The 21,157-nt window shown below is 44.7% G+C and overlaps 1 protein-coding gene across 8 annotated transcripts in view; it reads left to right on the top strand.

Annotated features, from left to right (window-relative positions):
* The window catches only part of PRPF3 (pre-mRNA processing factor 3), a 31,031-nt gene extending 15,923 nt beyond the window's left edge, over window positions 1-15,108 (top strand). For 5 of the 8 annotated variants that reach the window (XR_016210628.1, XM_051857310.2, XM_089299983.1 and 2 more), the window contains 7 exons: window positions 1,061-1,204; window positions 3,857-3,956; window positions 4,129-4,242; window positions 6,009-6,127; window positions 6,407-6,490; window positions 9,714-9,775; window positions 14,763-15,108. Coding sequence is in view for 4 of the 8 variants with exons in the window: in XM_051857310.2 (XP_051713270.1) it covers window positions 1,061-1,204; window positions 3,857-3,956; window positions 4,129-4,242; window positions 6,009-6,127; window positions 6,407-6,490; window positions 9,714-9,775; window positions 14,763-14,909 (770 nt within the window). In the remaining 4 variants the exon portion in view is untranslated. Of the gene's footprint in view, window positions 1-1,060; window positions 1,205-3,856; window positions 3,957-4,070; window positions 4,243-6,008; window positions 6,128-6,406; window positions 6,491-9,713; window positions 9,776-14,762 lie in introns of all 8 variants that reach the window. The other 3 variants (XR_016210629.1, XR_016210627.1, XR_016210630.1) reach the window with 1 other exon arrangement.
* The last annotated feature ends 6,049 nt before the right edge of the window (window positions 15,109-21,157 follow it).

Below are 21,157 nucleotides of genomic sequence, written 5' to 3'. Positions count from 1 at the left end.
TCACTTCCCAAATGGCTGCAGTGGCCAGAGCTGGGCAAATCAAGAGCCAGGAGCTTCTTCCGGGTCTCCCACATGGGTGCAGGGGCCCAAGCACTTGAGCCATCTTATACTGCTCTCCTACGCCATAGAAAAAGCTGGATCGGGGCTGGCGCCGTGGCTCACTTGGCTAATCTGCCTACAGTGCCAGCACCCTGGGTTCTAGTCCCGGTTGGCATGCTGGATTCTGTCCCGGTTGCTCCTCTTCCACTCCAGCTCTCTGCTGTGGCCCGGGAAGGTAGTGGAGGATGGCCCAGGTTATTGGGCCCTGCACCCGCATGTGAGACCAGGAAGAAGCACCTGGCTCCTGGCCTCAGGCGTAGCACACCGGCCGTAGCGGCCACTTGGGGGTGAACCAACGGAAAATGGAAGACCTTTCTCTCTGTCTCTCTCTCTCACTGTCTAACTCTGCCTGTCAAAAAAAAGAAAGACAAAAAGGAAAGAGCTGGATCAGAAGAGGAGCAGCCGGGACACGAACTGGCGCTCATGTGGGATGCAGACACCACAGGTGGAGGCTTTGCACACTGTGCCACAACACCAACCTCATGAATCCTGTTTTTTTTTTTTTTTTTTTTTTTTTTTTTTAAAGATTTATTGATTTATTTGAAAATCTGAGTTACACAGAGAAGGAGAGTCAGAAAGAGAGGTCTTCCATCATTCATTGGTTTACTCCCCAATTGGCCGCAACAACCAGAGCTGGGCTGATCCAAAGCCAAGAGCCAGGAGCTTCTTCCAGGTCTCCCACGTGGGTGCAGGGGCCCAAGGACTTGAGCCATCTTCCACTGCTTTCTGGGGCCATAGCAGAGAGCTGGATTGCAAGGGGAGCAGCTGGGACTCAAACCAGCACCCATAAGGGATGCCGGCACTGTAGGCAGCGGCTTTACCCGTTATGCCACAGCGCCGGCCCCATGAATGCTTTTTAAAAACATCACAATACTATCCCTATCATAACTTAAAAATAATAAACTAAAGATCCTTTTAGTATGATTAATAATTTTGCTACACTCATTTCTCTGCCTTGCAGTTGACAATGACACACCAGTTACTCTAGGGGTGTATCTTACCAAGAAGGAACAGAAGAAACTTCGGAGGCAAACAAGGAGGGAAGCACAGAAGGAATTACAAGAGAAAGTCAGGCTGGGCCTGATGCCTCCTCCAGAACCCAAAGGTATGACTCTTGGCTCCTGCTACTGAAAAAGGTTGGCAGGTTTATCTCTTTTTTTTCTTTTTCTTTTTTTAAAGTGCATTTAGAGTTGAAGTTTTGGTGGGCCAGTCTGAAGCCAGGAGTTCCATCTAGGTCTCCCATGTGGGTGGCAGGGGCTCAAACACTTGGGACATCTTCTACTGTTTTCCGAGGCCACTAGCAGGGAGCTGGATCATAAGTGGAGTAGCTGGGACACAAACTGGTGCCCATATGGGATGCCAGTATCTCAGGCAGTGGCTTTACCTACTACCACAATGCCACAATGCTGGCCCCATCCAAATGTTTATCTCTTTAAGTCTATAGGAACTTTACTATGTCTCTATATCAGTGCTTTCTGTTTCTTGGAATCATTCTTTTATCTTTCCCTAAACTCTTTACTGTCTTTTCATGTTGAAACAAATCAACATATTTGTTGTAAGGTTCTGTAAAGCTTAAAGCTTTATTGACTATAAAACACTAAAGTTCATGAAGACAGTAGTTACAGTCTGCATAGAGTTACATACATAATTCTTAACATTTTAATTTTTAAAATGGAAATAATGGGGTGGGCATTTGGCATAACACCTGCTTAAGACACCTGCATCCCAGGGCCGGCGCCGCGGCTCACTAGGCTAATCCTCCGCCTAGCGGCGCCGGCACACCGGGTTCTAGTCCCGGTCGGGGCGCCGGATTCTGTCCCGGTTGCCCCTCTTCCAGGCCAGCCCTCTGCTGTGGCCAGGGAGTGCAGTGGAGGATGGCCCAGGTGCTTGGGCCCTGCACCCCATGGGAGACCAGGAAAAGCACCTGGCTCCTGGCTCCTGCCATCGGATCAGCGCGGTGCGCCGGCCGCAGCGCGCCGGCCGCGGCGGCCATTGGAGGGTGAACCAACGGCAAAAGGAAGACCTTTCTCTCTGTCTCTCTCTCTCACTGTCCACTCTGCCTGTCAAAAAAAAAAAAAAAAAAAAAAAAAAAAAAAAAAAAGAACAAACTATGCTCATGAACAAGAGATAAACATTTAGCCGGCGCCGTGGCTCAATAGGCTAATCCTCCACCTTGCGGCGCCGGCACACCGGGTTCTAGTCCCGGTTGGGGCGCCGGATTCTGTCCCGGTTGCCCCTCTTCCAGGCCAGCTCTCTGCTATGGCCAGGGAGTGCAGTGGAGGATGGCCCAGGTGCTTGGGCCCTGCACCCCATGGGAGACCAGGAAAAGCACCTGGCTCCTGGCTCCTGCCAGGATCAGCGCGGTGCGCCGGCTGCAGCGGCGGCCATTGGAGGGTGAACCAGCGGCAAAGGAAGACCTTTCTCTCTCTGTCTCTCTCTCTCACTGTCCACTCTGCCTGTCAAAAAAAAAAAAAAAAAAAAAAAAAAGACACCTGCATCCCATAGCAGAGTGCATGGGTTGGGTCCCAGATCTAGTGCTAAATCCAGCTTCCTGCTAATATGCACCATGGGAGAAAACAGATGGTGGATCCCATGGTTAGGTCCCTGCTGCTCACAAGAGAGACACACCTGGCATTGTAGCCTCCTGACTTCAGCCTGGCTCAGCCTGGCTGTTGCAGACATTTGGGGAGTGAACCAGAAGATGGAATATCTGTCTCTCTTTCTCTCTGCCTTTGAAATAAGATGAAAATAATTTTTTATTTTATAAGATTTATTTATTTGATTTGAAAGGCAGAGTCACAGAGAGGTAGAGGCAGAGAGAGAGACAGAGACGAAGCCAGGAGCATCCTCTGGGTCTCCCACACAGGTGCAGGGGATCAAGTACTTGGGCCATCTTCCACTGCTTTCCCAGGCCATAGTAGAGAGCTGGATTAGAAGAGGAGCAGCCAGGACTTGAACTGGTGCCCATATGGGATGCCAGCACTACAGGCAGTGGCATTAACTGCTTCACCACAGCGCCAGCCCCAATTTTTTAAAAAAATGAAAATACAGTTAAATTTACCCCAGTAGTTACTATCATTCAGTAGTAATGTTTCTTTTTCTTGTTGTTTTTTAAAAATTTTATTTATTTGAAAGATTCACAGAGAGGGAGAAATAGAAACAGAGAGATCTTCCATCTACCATCGTTTGATTCCCCAAATGGCCACAATGGCCAGGGCTGAGCCAGTCTGAAGCCAGGAGTCAAGAGCTCCATCTAGTCTCCCATGTGGGTGGCAGGGGTTCAGACCCTTGGGCCATCTTCTGTTGCTTTTCCCAGACCATTAACAGGGAGCTGGATTGGAAGTGGAGCAGCCAGGGCATGAACCCATGCCCATTTGGGGTGCCAGCATCACAGGCAGCAATTTTACTTGCTATTTCATAGTGCCAGCCCCCAGTAATAATGTGTTGAGCGAGTACTGTTATGTATAGGATCTTTCAGTAGGTATTGTGAGCATAATGAAAAATACCAAATTTCAAAAAGTTCTTTGTCTTTCATAAATTTTCAGATAATATAAGTGCATACCAGTTCTTCAGATTGTGTAAATTTAATTGAGTTAATTCTGGAGGGGAGAGAGCTTTTCAAGTTAGGAGTTACTGGGGGAAGAGACTTTTGAAGAGATTTGAAGTAGGTAAACAAGATGATTGACAGAAAAGGTAACAGACTTTCCCAGCTAGAGAAGGGAGTTAGAAGATGATTGCTGTCCTCTCTCCACTGCAGTGAGAATTTCTAATCTGATGAGAGTGTTAGGAACAGAAGCTGTTCAAGACCCGACGAAGGTAGAAGCCCATGTCAGAGCTCAGATGGCAAAAAGACAGAAGTAAGTGCCGTGGGATTGGGTGGAAACCCAGGGCAAGTACCCTTCCCAAACTCTTCTAGGGGATCCATATTTGAAGGGAGGGGAGAGTCCTCCGTTGCTCTCTCTTTCCCTCAGCCCTGCCTCTGATCTTCAATGCCTTTCTCACTTGTGGATGTCCTTCCTGTCACGACAGAGCGCATGAAGAAGCCAACGCTGCCCGAAAACTTACAGCAGAACAGAGAAAGGTCAAGAAAATTAAAAAGCTTAAAGAAGACATTTCACAGGGGGTACACATATCTGTATATAGGTAGGTGTTCATACTGGGCCAGCCTTCCCCTTAGCAGTACCAAAATATTTTCCAAGTGCTTGAGGCAGAACCATTGTGGTCAGAAACATACCCGGCAATAGTACTTACTCACTTTTAATGACTTTACTGTGAATCATAAGCTAATAATTTTACAGAGGTGAAAGCTAAAGACTTATTTTTATGGTTATCCAGTTCATCCAGCTCAAGTTGTCTTTATTAGCCAATATTAGTTTTGAGGAATGAACAAATTAGTATACTTACTCAGGCCAAGATGTGAATTAAGGATTGTTTGTCCTTTGTACAATATAAAATATCACCCTACTTCTTCAGAAAGCCCTAAAAATTTTTTTTCTTCAGTGGTTATATATGTAATATTTATGTTTTAAGATTTATTATTTATTTGAAAGGCAGAGTTACAGAGAGGCAGAGGCAGAGAGAGTGGTCTTTCATCTGCTGCTTCACTCCCCAGATGGCCACAGCGGCCAGTGCTGGTGCCAATCCAAAGCCAGGAGCCATGAGTTTCTTCTGGGTCTCCCTCTTGGGTGCAGGGGACCAAGGACTTGGGCCATCTTCTGCTTTCGCAGGCCATAGCAGAGAGCTGGATTGGAAGTGGAGCAGCCAGGTCTCTAACTAGTGTCCATATGGGGTGCCAGCAATGCAGGCGATGGCTTTTACCCACTGTGCCACAGCACCGCCCCAGTAGTCATATGTTTATCTTCATTTATTTCAGTAATCCTTTTATCCTCACTCAAAAAATGCGTTTGGATGACAAATATTTTTTCTACCTTTGTGTTAATTTAATGTTTTATTTTATTCTTTTGAATATGTCTTCTGTTTTTAAATGTGTTTGTTTATAAGACCTAATTCTTTTTTATAAAAATGGTACATTATTACAAAGTAGTGAATGCTTGTAAAGATTTTTTTTTAAATTCTAACTTTACAGAACACTTACTGAAAAATGTCCTTTTTTTATTTTCTAATCCCGTAAGTCCACTCTGAGTTAATTACTATTTACAGTTTTTCATGTATCCTTTTAGAAAGCTTTTATGCATTCATGGTGACTACATTATAAGCATCTAGAGAACAAAGAATGTGTAGGTCTTTACACTGTCAAGAACAGTGCACTGGAATGAGTACTGGTGCAGTGATTAAGATCCTGCTTGGGACACTCATCCCATATCTGAGTGCTTGGGTTCAAGCGCCAGTTCTACTTCTGATTCCAGTTTCCTGCTAATGTGCACCCTGGGAAATAGCAGATAATGGCCCAAGTACTTGGGTTCCTGTTACCCATATGGGAGATCCAGTTTGAGTCCTGAGCTCCTGGCTTTGGCCTAGCCAAGCTTTGGCTGTCACAGGCATTTGGGCAGTAAACCAGCAGATGGAAGATCTGTTTGTTTCTGTGACTCTCTTTCTCTCATGTCATTCAAAATAAAATGAAAATAAACAAAAATTTTCTAAAAACCAAAGAATAACAAACTTATAAATATTTTTGGATAGCAGTAAATAACTTCCTCATTGTTAGAGTAAATTTTGATCAGCTGTTACTTGTAAAATGTATAGTGCTAGACTGTGAAGAAATACAACATAGTGGAAATATTTGCAGACTCGTCAGTTCTACCTTCTAAGTATTCATGTATTTGTTTACTCCAGAGACTTTTGTTTTTTAGAGAGAAGTCTGTTTTGGATCCATTCATTTATTTGCCATTCCATTCAGGCAACTACCTGATGCTAAAATGGAAGACATAACTAAGCTTTCCCTTCTCCAGAGTTCGAAATTTGAGCAACCCAGCCAAGAAGTTCAAGATTGAGGCCAATGCTGGGCAGCTGTACCTGACAGGGGTGGTGGTACTCCACAAGGATGTCAACGTGGTAGTAGTGGAAGGGGGTGAGTCTGAAAAAATTGAGGGAGACTATTCCCAGACAGCCATAGGCCTACAGTGATTAGCATTGTGGGGAAAAGGAAGAATAAGATAGTATCACAGTGCATACTTGGGTGTAATATACTGAGCCTCTGTTGATGTGTTTATTGGAGTAGAAGGCCCCGAGATGTGGTTCCCGGGATTGCTTCAGCTACATTGACCTCTTGGAGTATTAGATGAGCTCAGAGTTTCTTTCTATCCATCATCTTCCACAACTCTGCAAAATTCTCCTTCTCTGTTTCTAGGCCCCAAGGCCCAGAAGAAATTTAAGCGTCTTATGCTGCATCGGATAAAGTGGGATGAACAGACATCTAACACGAAGGGAGATGGTGAATGGGGGCAAAAGGGGTTTAAGTGGGAGAGCCTGGGAAGTGGGGATGGTACACAGATCTGTTTATATTACTTCCTTCCCTGTGACACTCTAACACTAGATAGTGTGCAAAATTTTAGAAAGACCCATTCAGACTCGGGGACTACTGAATAGTGATTGAGTATTTGTTACATGATCATATGCATGAGTGTTAAAGTTCTTCTGCCTATGCTTTTTTTTTTTTTTTATCTTTTATTTAATGAATATAAATTTCCAAAGTACGACTCATGGGTTACAATAGCTTCCCCCCCCCATACCGTCCCTCCCACCCACAACCCTCCCCTTTCCCACTCCCTCTCCCCTTCCATTCACATCAAGATTCATTTTCGATTATCTTAATATACAGAAGATCAGCTTAGTATACCTTAAGTAAGGATTTCAACAGTTTGCTCCCACACAGAAACATAAAGTGAAAAATAATAGATGATTTTTTTTTTAAATGATGATGAAATCAGATCAGACCTATTGTCATGTTTAATCCCAGTGAGAGTCAAGTTGGGAATTGATAATTTTTTTTTTTTTTTTTTTTTTTTTACAGAAGATCACTTTAGTGTACATTAAGTAAAGATTTCAATCGTTTGCACCCCCATAGAAACACAAAGTGAAATATACTGTTTGAGTACTCGTTATAGCATTAAGCCTCAATGTACAGCACATTAAGGACAGAGGTCCTACATGAGGAGTAAGTGCACAGTGACTCCTGTTGTTGACTTTACAAATTGACACTCCTGTTTATGGCATCAGTAATCTCCCTATGCACCAGTCATGAGTTTCCAAGGCTATGGAAGCCCCTTGAGTTCTCCGACTCTTATCTTGTTTAGACACGGTCATAGTCAAAGTGGAGGTTCTCTCCTCCCTTCAGAGAAAGGCACCTCCCTCTTTGAAGACCTGTTCTTTCCACTGGGATCTCACTCACAGAGATCTTTTTGCCAGAGTGTCTTGGCTTTCCATGCCTGAAATACTCTCATGGGCTTTTCAGCCAGATCCGAGTGCCTTTAGGGCTGATTCTGAGGCCAGAGTGCTATTTAGGACATCCGCCATTCTATGAGTCTGCTGAGTATCTCACTTCCCATGTTGGATCACTCTCCCCTTTATTTATTCTATCGGTTAGTGTTAGCAGGTACTAGACTTGTTTATGTGCTCCCTTTGACTCTTAGTCCTTTCATTATGATCAATTGTGAACTGAAATTGATCACTTGGAATAGTGAGATGGCATTGGCACATGCCACCTTGATGGGATTGAACTGGAATCCCCTGGTATGTTTCCAACTCTACCAATTGGGGCAAGTCAGCCCGAGCATGCCCCAAATTATACATCTCTTCCTGCCTATGCTTTAAGGTTTCTTTAACAGCTGGTTTTCCTAACTGTCCTAGGTCTGAGTACTAGTTACACACATGAGTGTATTTGGTATGTGAAAATTCAACAGGCCATGCATTTGAAGGTTTATTATACTGTTTTTTTTGTTTTGTTTTGTTTTGTTTTGTTTAAGATTTATTTATTTGAAAGAGTTACACAGAGAGAGGAGGAGAGGCCTTCCATCCACTAGCTCACTCCCCAATTGGCCGCAATGGCCAGAGCTGCGCCAATCCAAAGCCAGGAGCCAGGAGCTTCCTTTGGGTCTCCCATATGGTTGCAGGGGCCCAAGGGCCTGGGCCATCTTCTACTGCTTCCCCAGGCCACAGCAGAGAGCTGGATCAGAAGTGGAACAGCCAGGACTTGAACCGGTGCCCATATGGGATGCCAGCGCTGCAGGCAGCTTTACCAGCTGTACCACAGCACCGGCCCCTATACTATTCTTTTATTAAAAGTTTTTTTTTTAAAGGATTTAAGGCAAAAAAGATTTCGATATTAAGAAAAAGCTTTTGGGGCTGGCACTGTGGCATAGCGGGTAAAGCCGCTGCCTGCAGTGCCAGCATCCCATATGGCACCAGTTAGAGTCCCGACTGCTCTACTGCCAATCCTGCTCTCTGCTATGGCTTGGGAAAGCAATAGAAAATGACCCAAGTCCTTGGGTCCCTGTACCCGTGTAGGAGACCTGGAAGAAGCTCACGGCTCCTGGCTTTGGATTGGATCGGCTTAGCTCCGACTCTTGGGGCCAGTTGGAGAGTGAACCAGCGGATGGAAGATCTCTCTCTCTTTCTTTCTCTCTGCCTTTCCTCTCTCTGTAACTCTGACTTTCAAATAAAATAAATAAATCTTTTTTTTTTTTTTTTTTTTTGACAGGCAGAGTGTACAGTGAGAGAGAGACAGAGAGAAAGGTCTTCCTTTTTTTGCCGTTGGTTCACCCTCCAATGGCCGCCGCACCGCGCTGATCCAATGGCAGGAGCCAGGTACTTATCCTGGTCTCCCATGGGGTGCAGGGCCCAAGGACTTGGGCCATCCTCCACTGCACTCCCTGGCCACAGCAGAGAGCTGGCCTGGAAGAGGGGCAACCGGGACAGAATCCGGCGCCCCGACCGGGACTAGAACCCGGTGTGCCAGCACTGCAAGGCGGAGAATTAGCCTAGTGAGCCGCGGCGCCGGCCAAATAAATAAATCTTAAAAAGAAAAAGCTTTCTGCTTTGGCCAAAACAATGTACTTTTCATCTTTCCACCCAACCCTGTCTTATCTTACATATCTTTAATGTTCTCCTGGCCCTCTTGGTTCCATCTGTGTGTGTTCTTCCCGTTGTTGATGACCTGGATTGGCATTCAACATCTCCAGAGAACCCTAAGTTTCTTAACTTGACTTAACTGTGGCCCTATGCTACTCTTTATTTGCTAAGTACTTAAAATGCATTTTTGTACTATAATTGATAGATACTTTATTTTGCTTTGTAAGTATTCCTAAGATATTTTCATTAAGTGTGTTTTCCCTCCTCCATTTGGTTAAAAGTTCCATAACATCTGAAGCCTCGTCCCAAAGTGCCTACGACAACTGCTTGTTTTACTTGTATTTCCTTATTCCCAGCTCTTGACACATAGTAAGTACTCAGTAAATGCTTGTTGAATTAGTTAATGTTACTGCCTGCCTGGAGCAGTAAAGCCTAAAGAGTAGAGAAAATAAATAAAAACAGGAAAAATGACATAACTCCAACATATGGGAAAGAATTTGAGTGGACCCAAATACTGTTTGTTTGGAACTAAATCCGGAGACTCTAGTCTGTCTAGAACAAGATTGCACTATATTGTATTTTTCCAGATGATGAGGAATCTGATGAAGAAGCTGTGAAGAAAACCAACAAATGTGTACTAGTCTGGGAGGTAAGTGATGCTTTGTACAACACTGAAGTAGAACTTCCATGAGTTCCTCATTGTTTGTAGTTGTAACTAGTCAAGTGGAGCCGCAGAATGGCAGAAAGTAAACAGTGAATAATTCTTAAACTAATTCATGTTTCTTTTTGGAATCCAAATTTTTTATTTTTTATTTTTTGAGTAGGGTGGGGTGTTTCACTTTTTACCATTTATTTGAAAGGCAGGAGGAAAGAGATCTTCCATCACTTCCCACACTCACAACAGCCAGAGCTGCCTCAGGCTGAAGCCAGGAGACAGGAACTCCACCCTGATCTCCCATGCAAATGACAGGAACCTCAGTATTTGGGCCATCATCTGCTGTCACATTAGTAAGAAACTGGATCAGAAGTGCAGAGTAGGGGTCAGCTCTGTGGCGTAGCAGGTATAGTGACCTCCTGTGGAGCTGGCATCCTATATTGGTGCCAGTGTGGGTCCCTGCTGTTCCACTTCTGATCCAGCTCTCTGCTGTGGCCTGGGAAAGCAGTAGAGTATGGCCCAAGCCCCTGGGCCCCTGCACCTACATAGGAGACCTGAGGAAGCTCCTGGCTCTTTGCTTTGGATCGGCATAACTCCAGCCATTGCGGCCAATTGTGGAGTGAACAAGTGAATGGAAGACACCTCTCTCTCTTACTCTGCCTCTCCTTCTCTCACTGTGTAACTCTGCCTTTCAAATAAATAAACAAATTTTTAAAAAAGAAAAAAAGTAGAGAGTAGCTGGGACTCAGCTGGCACTCTGATATGGGAGGTGGGTGACCCAAGCAATGGCTTATTCTGCTGTACCACAACATGTACCACTTGATAACTACTTTTTAAATTTAAGAGAAAATTATTCCTGATTATATTTTAGTTACATTGATGAGTATATAGTACATGCCACTCGGAAACTGTATGGAAAATGCTAGTGGCAAGAATACGAGTCCTCTACTGAAAATTTTTTCAGTGTCATGAGTGTGAAGCTTAGTTTGTTTTCTGTTGCTATAACAAAAAATCTTGAGGCTGGCTCTGTGGCAGAGCCAGGTTAAGCTGCCATCTGCAGTGCCAGTATCCTATATGGGCACCATTTGAGTCATGGCTGCTCCACTTCCATTCCTGCTCCCTGCTAATGTGCCTGAGAAAGCAGAAGATGGCCTAAGTCCTTGGGCTCCTGCACCTGTCTGGGAGACCTGGAAGAAACTGGCGCCTGGTTTCAGCTAGCCCAGCCCCAGTCATTATGCCATTTAGGGAGTGAACAAGCAAATGGAAGATTTTCTCTCCCTCCCTCTCTCTCCCTCTCCCTCCCTCCCTCCTTTTCCCCCCTTCCTCTCCATCCCTCTGTCACTCTCTCATAATTCTGCCTTTCAAATAAATAAGTAAATTTTTTTAAAGATTTATTTTATTTATTTGAAAGACAGTTACAGAGAGAGGTAGAGACAGAGAAAGAGTTCTTCCGTCCGCTGGTTCACTCCCCAAATGGCCACAACAGCAGGAGCTGTGCCAATCCAAAGGTAGGAGCCAGGTCTTCCACGTGGGTGCAGGGGCCCAACAACTTGGACCATCTTTCTTTTTTTTTTTTTTTTTTTTTTTTTTTTTTTTTTGACAGGCAGAATTAGAGAGAGAGACAGAAAGATCTTCCTTTTTCCGTTGGTTCAGCCCCCAAATGGCTGCCACAGCCGGCGCACTGCACCGATCCGAAGCCAGGAGCCAGTGCCCCCTCCTGGTCTCCCATGCAGGTGCAGGGCCCAAGCACCTGGGCCCCTAAGTGCCGGCGCCACAGGATTAGCCTAGTGAGGTGTGGCACCGGCCTTGGACCATCTGCTACTACTTTCCCAGGCAAGAGCAGAGAACTGGATTGGAAGAGGAGCAGCCAGAACTAGAACTGGTGCCCCTATCGGATGCCAGAACTCAGGCCAGGGCTTAACCTGCTGCGCCACAGCACCAGCCCCAATAAATAAATCATAAAAAAAAAAATACTTGAGACTGGGTAATGTATAAAGAAAATACAGTTTGATGGTCCTAAATCCAGCAGCCCCATCTCTTCCGTTTCCAGTAAGGGTTTTTTGGCTGCATTAAACTGTGGCAGAGGGGCCAACGCCATGGTGGAGTGGGTTAATCCTCCACCTGTGGCACCGGCATCCTATATGGGCGCCAGTTCTAGTCCCAGGTGCTCCTCTTCCGATCCAGCTCTCTGCTGTGGCCTGGGAGGGTAGTGGAGGATGACCCGAGAGCTTGAGCCCCTGAACCCACGTGGTAGACTGGGAAGAGGCACCTGGCTCCTGGCTTTGGATCGTCACAGCTCCAGCTGTTGCGGCCACTTGGAGAGTGAATCAACAGAAGGAAAACCTTTCTCTCTGTCTCTCCCTCTCACTGCCTGTTAACTCTAGCTGTCAAATAAATAAAATATTAAAAAAAAAAAAAAAGACATGGCAGAGAATCAGAATGAGAAGTGACTGTAAAGGGTGGGTCCGCACTTCCAGCATTGGCTTTTGGAGAACACACTGAAACCATATGTAGACCATAGCAATAGGAGACTTGGAAGGAAGGGAATGAATTGTGGAATTTTTCTAAATCTGGGTACAATGAAAAAGTACTAGATTTAAGAATATAAAAAGGCTACACACTACCACTGACTAGCTATGCAATCTGGGCAATACACTTAATGTCACATTATGTTGCCATACCTATAAAATGTTGAGTTTTTGTTGTCTTGTTTGAAAGATTAATTTATTTGAAAGAGTTACACAAAGAGGTTTTTCATCTGCTGGTTCACTCCCCAGTTGGCCGGAATGGCAGAGCTGCACTGATACGAAGCTAAAAGCTATGAGCTTCCGCCAAGTCTTCCCACACTGGTGCAAGAGCCCAAGGACTTGGGCCATCTACTGCTTTCCCAGGCCATAGCAGAGAGCTGGATTGGTAGTGGAGCATCTGGGACTTGAGCTGGCACCATATGGGATGCTGGCACTGCAGGCCACAGCTTTACCTGCTAAGCCACAGCACTGGCCCCTGGCTATCTGCTACTGCTTTCTTAGACCATCAGCAGGGAGCTGGATTGGAAATGGAGCAGCTGAGACACAAACCAGTGCCTATATAGCATGCCAGCATCTCAGGCAGCAGATTTACTGCAAATTTTTGTTTTTGTCTGAGAACCAAATCAGATAATTATGTGTAGAACTTCATAAAGTGGGACTAATTTACTTTTTTTTTTTTTTTTTTTTTTTTTTAAGATTTTTATTTATTTGAGAGGTAGAGTTAGAGACAGAGAGAAAAGTCTTCCATCCGCTGGTTTACTCCCCAGGTGGCCGCAATGGCCAGAGCTGAGCCAATCTGGAGCAAAGAGCTTCTTCTGGGTCTCTCACATGGGTGCAGGGGCCCAAGCACTTGGGCCATCTTCCACTGCTTTCCCAGGCCATAGCAGAGAGCTGGATCAGAAGTGGAGTAGCCAGGACTCAAACTGGCGCCCATATGGGATTCTGGCGCTGCAAGTGGAGACTTAGCCCACTATGGCCACAGTGCCAGCCCACTAATTTACTCTGCAAATGAAACCTTTCTTGTGATCATCTAGCCTGTCCTCTTAATGAATGTTTTCATGTTTTTATTTATTGCTGTGTTCATGTACATGGATATCTTTGGTTTTATAGGTGTGTTTATTTACATTAACTAGTTTTTTACTATAATTATAGAAGTGATAAGTCATTACAAAAGTAATGAATTGAGTTTTTTCTTTTTCATTGCTTATAGTATTTATACTTATTTATGGGGTACAATATTCAATACATGTATATAATGTATAATGCTCAAATCAAGCATTTCCATCTCAAATATTATAATTTCTATGTGTGAGTGCTTATTAAAATAAAAAATTCTAACTATTCATAAGAGCATTTGCTGAAAAAGTCTTTTTTCCTTTTCTCTGATCTCTTAAGACTATTCTATATAGGTAATTACTGTTAACAGTTTTTCATTATAACCTTCTGTCTTATCCCAGACTCCTTAATTTATACATACAAATTAGATATTAGTATCCATAATACCCATTTTGTTGTTTGCTAAGTTTAACAAGCCAGCCCCCATCTCTCTTCCAGATTTCCCATTTATGTCTGAGAATCTGCAGAAATTGTCTCTCAGATTCAAAAATAAGCCAAATTCTCCTTATTAGACTCAATGCTCCTTTGATAGCCGTTTGAGTTGGCACCTGTGACTGCCATTGCTGCAATGTCTTTCTCTATTGTAGATCTCTGCAGGTAGCCCTCTTTGATTGTCCTCCTCTCACCCCAGTTGTCCTTTGTCACTGGGCCTCAGAGCTTCCTACTTGTGTACATGCTTTCACTTAGTCTTGTAAAAAGTTGTTTCAGACTCTGGTTTTTGTTTTTTTTTTTTTTTTTTTTTTGACAGGCAGAGTGGATAGTGAGAGAGCGAGACAGAGAGAAAGGTCTTCCTTTTTGCTGTTGGTTCACCCTCCAATGGCCGCCACGGCTGGCGCGCTGCGGCCGGCGCACCACACTGATCCAAAGGCAGGAGCCAGGTGCTTCTCCTGGTCTCCCATGGGGTGCACAGGGCCCGAGCACTTGGGCCATCATCCACTGCCTTCCCGGGCCACAGCAGAGAGCTGGCCTGGAAGAGGGGCAACCAGGACAGAATCTGGCGCCCCGACCAGAACTAGAACCTGGTGTTCCAGCGCCGCTAGGTGGAGGATTAGCCTATTGAGCTGCAGCACCGGCCCAGACTCTGCTGTCTTAACTCATACTTGAAAGCTCAAATCTGGTCCTTAAGGCCTGAGAGGAGACAAGTTCATGTCATCCCATACACCAGAGCAAGTCAAAACTGCACCTTTATTCATATGAAAAGTCATGTAGATCTCCAAGAAGTTCAAAGTTGCAGGTGCTTTAAAAGCACATTTAGCTAGGCACATGTCTTGTAAAAGAAGGTCTGCTTTAAATAAGAAATAACAGTGTTTTTAATGTTAACTTTGTTTCTTTCCCAGGGTACTGCCAAAGACCGGAGCTTTGGAGAGATGAAATTTAAACAGTGCCCTACAGAAAACATGGCTCGTGAGCATTTCAAAAAGCACGGGGCTGAACACTACTGGGACCTTGCACTGAGTGAATCTGTGTTGGAGTCCACTGACTGAGACTACTGCAAGCCCTGCCTCTCCCTCCTTGCCTTTGTCTCCTCGTCCTCTCTTATTCTACTTCCCAGCCCACTCCCACTTGTGTGTGTGATCTCAGAACTGTGCCAAGCAGACATCGGGACAATGCTCTTTTTCCCTGTCAGCCTGGTGCTGCCCTTTATTCCCCGTATGTGCATATGATTAAAGAGTTATTTTTAAACGTGGTATGATATTTTTACATACTCATGTGCATTACAGCTGGGGTCTTCAAGTGACCTTTTTTCCCAGACTTCTGGCAATTGCTGTGCAGAAGCAACTTTTTGACATTGATATTTCTGTATAAATGGACAGGTGGATCGATAAATGGTTATATATTTTTGAAGTCTTGTGGAAATATCTGACCTCATCCTTGAGTAAGAGTGATAATGTTTCCTGGAGCAGAATGAAGCAGGGAGAGATGTTAAGTGGGATGAATGCCCATCCCTTTAGCTAACTCCAATAGATGAGTCAAAGGTAGACAGGTTTCTCAATCTTGGCAAGTTTTCTTTCCAGGAAATCAGTTCTTCAAATGGGTGCATATATGGGAATGTGTGTTGTGGGTGAAATGGACACAGGAGAGTCCAAGTAGGATGGTATGTATTAGTTTGTAAAGGAGAGTAAGATTAGAGAATTTAGCCCATTTTGTCTCTTCTGCCAATTTAAAATCCCCTCCTAAAAAGAAATGTATAGGGTTTTCTGTTTGGTTTCATTCTCCGGGTAACAGTCTCACTAGAATGTAGTTGGTTCTGTTTCAGTATTTAATGTGTTTCTGTTTTGATTTTTAGAAGTATTTGGATCAGAGTCTAAGTATCCATTGAAGTTCAGAATTCTTCCCGTACTTGTCTTCCAATTTCACGTTGCCTGTTGATGTATTGGGAATGGACTGGCCAAAACCCCACTGACCAAAGAGCTCCCATGAATTCCTGCAAGGTGAAGCTGCCTAAGATGTGGTGTTTGAGAATGGATACTTGACTTGAGGCTGAAACATCCTGTGTTACAAAAGTAACTCTTGTAGCAAAGTTCCTTGTTTCAGGTCCTGGTTGGAGTTCCAATTTTAAGGTAGTATTAGCACTGGATAGAAAGGTAGAAAAAGATAAGGGAGTGCAAAAGGTATTAAGGAAAAACTAGTATAACTTCTCTCCTCCACCCCACCTCGTGTATATGTTTGTTTTTTAATCTTTTTTAATGCTTATTTATGTCCATCTATTTGAAAGAGTGACAGGAGAAAGAAACCTTCCAACCAGTGGTTCACTCCTCAGATATCGTCAAAAGCCATGGAATGAGCCAGGCTGAAGCCAGGAGCCGGGAACTCCATCTAGTTCTCACGTGGATGTCAGGGGACCCAGAACTTGAAACATTAAGTGTCCTGCATTAGCAGGACGCTGGATCAGAAGCAGAGGTGCAGTGACTCAGACTGGCACTTCAGAATGGGATGTGGGCATCCCAAGTGGTAGCTTAGCCTGCTTCGCCACAATGCCTGTGCCTTCCCTTTCTTTTTTAAAGATAAGCAGACCAGGCCGGCGCCGCGGCTCAACAGGCTAATCCTCCACCTAGCGGCTTTGGCACCCCGGGTTCTAGTCCCGGTCGGGGCGCTGGATTCTGTCCCAGTTGCCCCTCTTCCAGGCCAGCTCTTTGCTGTGGCCCAGGAGTGCAGTGGAGGATGGCCCAAGTGCTTGGGTCCTGTACCCCATGGGAGACCAGGAGAAGCACCTGGCTCCTGCCTTCGGATCAGCGTGGTGCGCCAGCTGCAGCGCGCCAGCCGCAGTGGCCATTGGAGGGTGAACCAACGGCAAAAAGGAAGACCTTTCTCTCTGTCTCGCTCTCTCACTATCCACTCTGCCTGTCAAAAAAAAAATAATAATAATAATAATAATAATAAGCAGACCTAGAGAGGAAAGGATGCTAATTCCTGGAGCAGGCTGAAATCTTTGGGGGGAAATCTAGTTTGCTGAGAGACAGCAATGAAGACTTAGCTTGTTAGTAATTTTGAGACTTGAGAGCCAAAAAATTGAACTAGTTTTTAGGTTTTGTGGGTTTTTTCCCCAAACATTTACTTGAGAGAAAAAAGCTTCTGTCCCCAAATGCCCACAATAATATGTAATGGACTAAGCTGGAGCCATGAGCTTGGAACTCTTAGGTAGCAGGGACCCAAGAACTCAAATCAGCAGAAAGCCAGTGTCAAGAGCTAGAGCTGGGTATCAAACCCAGGTGCTCCAGTGTGGAATGTGGATTCCTAACCGGCATCATCACTGCTGGGCCAAATGCCCACCCTGACATTTCTTGATTTAAGCAAGTCCAGAGGAAAAATTGTTTTGCTTAAAGGATTTATTTATCACAGATAACTTAAATACAGCCTGAAGAATGTATTGATAGCATAGGATATAATAGAAATATTTATGCTATCATTCAGTTTTTCATTTTACAGTACTCATAATGAGACTTTCCCTTGTTTTAAATCACTCTCGTGTTTCTGGGTGTTCTCTCTTGCTTTTAAATTTTTACAACGGCATACTGTGTTGATCATCACGTTCAATAAGCATTACCTCCTTGTTTCTTGTCAACCTGATGAGTAGACTTTAATGAGGCAGAGCTACACACAGGGAAACAGAGAAAAGGGTCTTCCATCTGCTGGTTCACTCCCCAAATGGCCGCAATGGCCGGAGCTGAGCTGATCTGGAGCCAAGAGCTAGGAGCAGGCAGGACATGAACCGGTGCCCATGTGGGAAGCTGACACCACAGATAAAGGCTTAGCCTACTATGCCACAGCGCCAGCCCTAAGAAGGGTAGACTTCTAAAGTGAGGGTCTGTGGCCGAAATATTGTATCCAAGATTGTGGCTAATAAGTGGTGGGATTTAATTTGAACACAGGTTTGTTCAGAGCCTGAACAGCCTCTCAGTTCATTCTGCCTCATTTGTAAAATAAAGGAGTATGGACACATGTTCTTTCAAGTAAATTATTCTCAGGATAATTTCAACTGGGTGCTATAATTACTTAAAATACTTAGTGAATTTTAGTGATTTGTCTTATGATCTATTTTAAACTTTTAATTATCTTTAGTTGATAGTTGTATTAGTCAGCTTTTCATTACTTTAAAATACCTGAGAGGAGCTTTTTAGAAGTTTCTTTTGGCTGCTCTGGAGGTATGCAGTCCAAGATCAGGTGGCCCCATTGTTGCAGGCATCCGGTGAGGCTGGGGGATGGTAGAGGGACATGTACAGGACAATCCACTTCCATCCTGGCCGCTCCACTTCTGATCAGCTCCCTATTAATGTGCCTGGGGAAGCAGCAGAAGATGACCGAAGTGTTTGGCCCCTGCTGCCCATGGGGAGAGCTGGAAGAAGTTCTTGGCTCTTGGCTTCAGTCTGGCCCAGCTGTGGCCATTGCGGCCATTTGCAGAGCAAACCCCCAGATGGAAGATTTTTCTCTCTTTCTCTGTAATTCTGCCTTTTTTTTTTTTTTTTTTTTTTTTTTTTTTTTTTTTTTTTTTTTTTTGGTGACAGGCAGAGTGGACAGTGAGAGAGAGAGAAACAGAGAGAAAGGTCTTCCTTTTACCATTGGTTCACCCCCCAATGACCGCTGCAGCCAGTGTGCTGCGGCCGGTGCACCGCGCTGATCTGAAGCCAGGAGCCAGGTGCTTCTGATCTCCCATGCTGGTGCAGGGCCCAAGCACTTGGGCCATCCTCCACTGCACTCCCGGGCCACAGCAGAGAGGTGGACTAGAAGAGGGGCAACTGGGATAGAATCTGGTGCCCTGACTGGGACTAGAACCCAGGGTGCTAGCACCGCAGGCGGAGGATTAGCCTATTGAGCTGCGGTGCTGGCCAACTCTGCCTTTCAAATAAAATAAATCTTAAAGAAAAAAGACAAGCAATTTAAAATTTCTTTTAAAGGGAGTAGAATTTTGATGAGAGAACATACTAGAAAAAAACAGTGGACATTTTATGATAAATTTAAGGAAAAAACAGTTTGGATCCCAAGGAACCAGGGGGGAAGGCATTTGAGATGATACTGGAAGTTGGATAGGAATTGTGGAGAGTGTTAAAAGCCAGGGCTTTGGGGCTGGCACTGTGCCCTAGCAGGTAAATCACCACCTGTGGTGCCAGCATGCCATAAGGGTGCTGGTTCAAGTTCTGGCTGCTCCATTTCCAATACAGCTCCCTGCTAATGCACTTGGGAAAATAGCAGAAGATGGCCAAGTAGCCCAAGTTGTTGTAGCCATTTAAAGGATGAACTAGCAGATAGAAGATTCTCTGACTCTCCCTTTCTGTGTGTGTGTGTGTGTGTGTGTGTGTGTGTGTAACTCTGCCTTTCAAAATAAATAAATATATCTTCAAAAACAAGACCCAGGGCTTTTACATAACTTGAAGGTGGCCAAGAACTTTTTTTTTTTGGAGGAGAACTAGGAGGTAAATTTGGTAATAGTATATAAGCTAAAGAGATGGAGATTGACTGTGATATTGACAATATAGTTCAATAGAAAGACAATAATAAGCCCAGATGGTGGGAAGGGAAATGTAAAGGGAATTAATGCAAATGATGTCTAGGGAAAAGTCCACAGAATTTGGTAACCATATGAAGGGGTGGAATAAAAAGTAGGAGGGGCTGGTGCTGTGGTGTAGCGGGTTGAGCTTCCACCTGCAAAATGCCACCAGCATCCCATATGGGCGCTGGTTTGAGTCCCAGCTGCTCCACTTCAGATCCAGCTCCAGGCTCCTGGTCTCAGCCTGGTCCAGCCCCATCCGCTGCGGCCATTTGGGGAATGGATCAGTAGATGGAAGATCTCTCTTCTATCTATAAGTCTGCCTTTCAAATAAATTTTTAAAAAATCTAAAATAACTAGGATAGCCAACTTGAATAAATATGTATATGAGTGATGAATTGTTGGGAGAGAATAAGAGCAGAAAGAGCTGAAAAATAGAACTTTGGCAAGCACACAAGAGTGAGGGAACTAGCAATTGACAGCAAAAAAAGAAGCACTAATAACATCTGATTGATGACTATAATTAACAAGCAAAGGAAAATGAGGTTTTAAGGAAGCTTTAAGCATAGTAAGAGTTGACAGCAGCAGCAGCAGCATCATCATCATCATACCTTTGCTAAATCAGTAACTAAGCACTCCACTACCCATTAACTCATTTAATAATCAGAGCACCATGGAGAGGTTATGAAACTTAACCTAAAATGGGAAAGTGAAAGGGCCTGAATTTCAGCAGCGTGATTCTAGAGTTCCTGCTCCTAACAGTGACACCAGCCAACAGAAAAAGTGGAAGGCTAAAATTAGATGGAGGGGAGGCTGTGGCATACTGGGTAAAGCAGCCATGTGCAGTGCCAGCATCCCATATGGTGCTGGTTTGAGTCCTGGCTGCTCTATTTCCAATCCAGCTCTCTGCTGTGGCCTGGGAAAGCAGTGGAAAATAGCCTAAATCCTTTGGCCCCTGTACCCATGTGGGAGACCTGGAAGAAGCTCCTGGCTTTAGCCCAGCTCCAGCCATTGTGGCCATTTAGGGAGTGAACCAGCAAGTGAAAGACCTCTCTGTCTGCCTCTGCCTCTAACTGTGACCTTCAAATAAATAAATAAATCTTTAAAAAAAAAACATGGGGGTGGGGGCAGCAGCACCATGGTATAGCGGGAAAAGCCACTGTCTACAGCATCAGCATCCCATACGGGTGCTGGTTCTAGTGCCAAATGCTCCACTTAAGATCCAGCTCCCTGTTAATAGCCTAGGAAAGCAGCAGAAGATGGCCCCAGCGCTTCGGCCCCTGCTAACCATGTGCGTGGAGACCAGGAAGAAGCTCCTGGCTCCTAGCTTCAGCCTGGCCCAGCTCTGGCTATTGTGGCCATCTGAGGAGTAAAACAGTGGATAGAAGCGCTCAGTCTCTGTCTCTCCCTTTCAAACAAATATTTTTAAAGAAAGTTGTAATCTTCCTTTACACTAGAAAATTTAGTAAAGACAATCTTACATAGCTGAGCAATAGAGATGTTCAACCCATAACATAGTAACATAGCTTGGTAATTATGACTGCAAGGGGAAGGGGAGTGACGGTTCTGGTGCTGTGACAAGTTGAGGTGCTGCCTGTAGCATGGCATCCCGTATGGGCACCCGGCTGCTCCACTTCCCATCCAGCTTTCATTTCTGCTAATGGCCTGGGAAAGCGATGGAAGATGGCCCAAGTGCCCCCTGCCTCCCACATGGGAGACTTGTAAGAAGCTCCCGGCTCCTGGCTTCAG

The sequence above is a fragment of the Oryctolagus cuniculus genome, chromosome 7, assembly GCF_051225735.1.
Source record: "Oryctolagus cuniculus isolate XC-2025 breed Fujian yellow rabbit chromosome 7, ASM5122573v1, whole genome shotgun sequence".
Classification (NCBI taxonomy): Eukaryota; Metazoa; Chordata; class Mammalia; order Lagomorpha; family Leporidae; genus Oryctolagus; species Oryctolagus cuniculus.
Note: the sequence above shows the minus strand (reverse complement) of the source record. Positions and strands in the feature narration are given on the sequence as shown.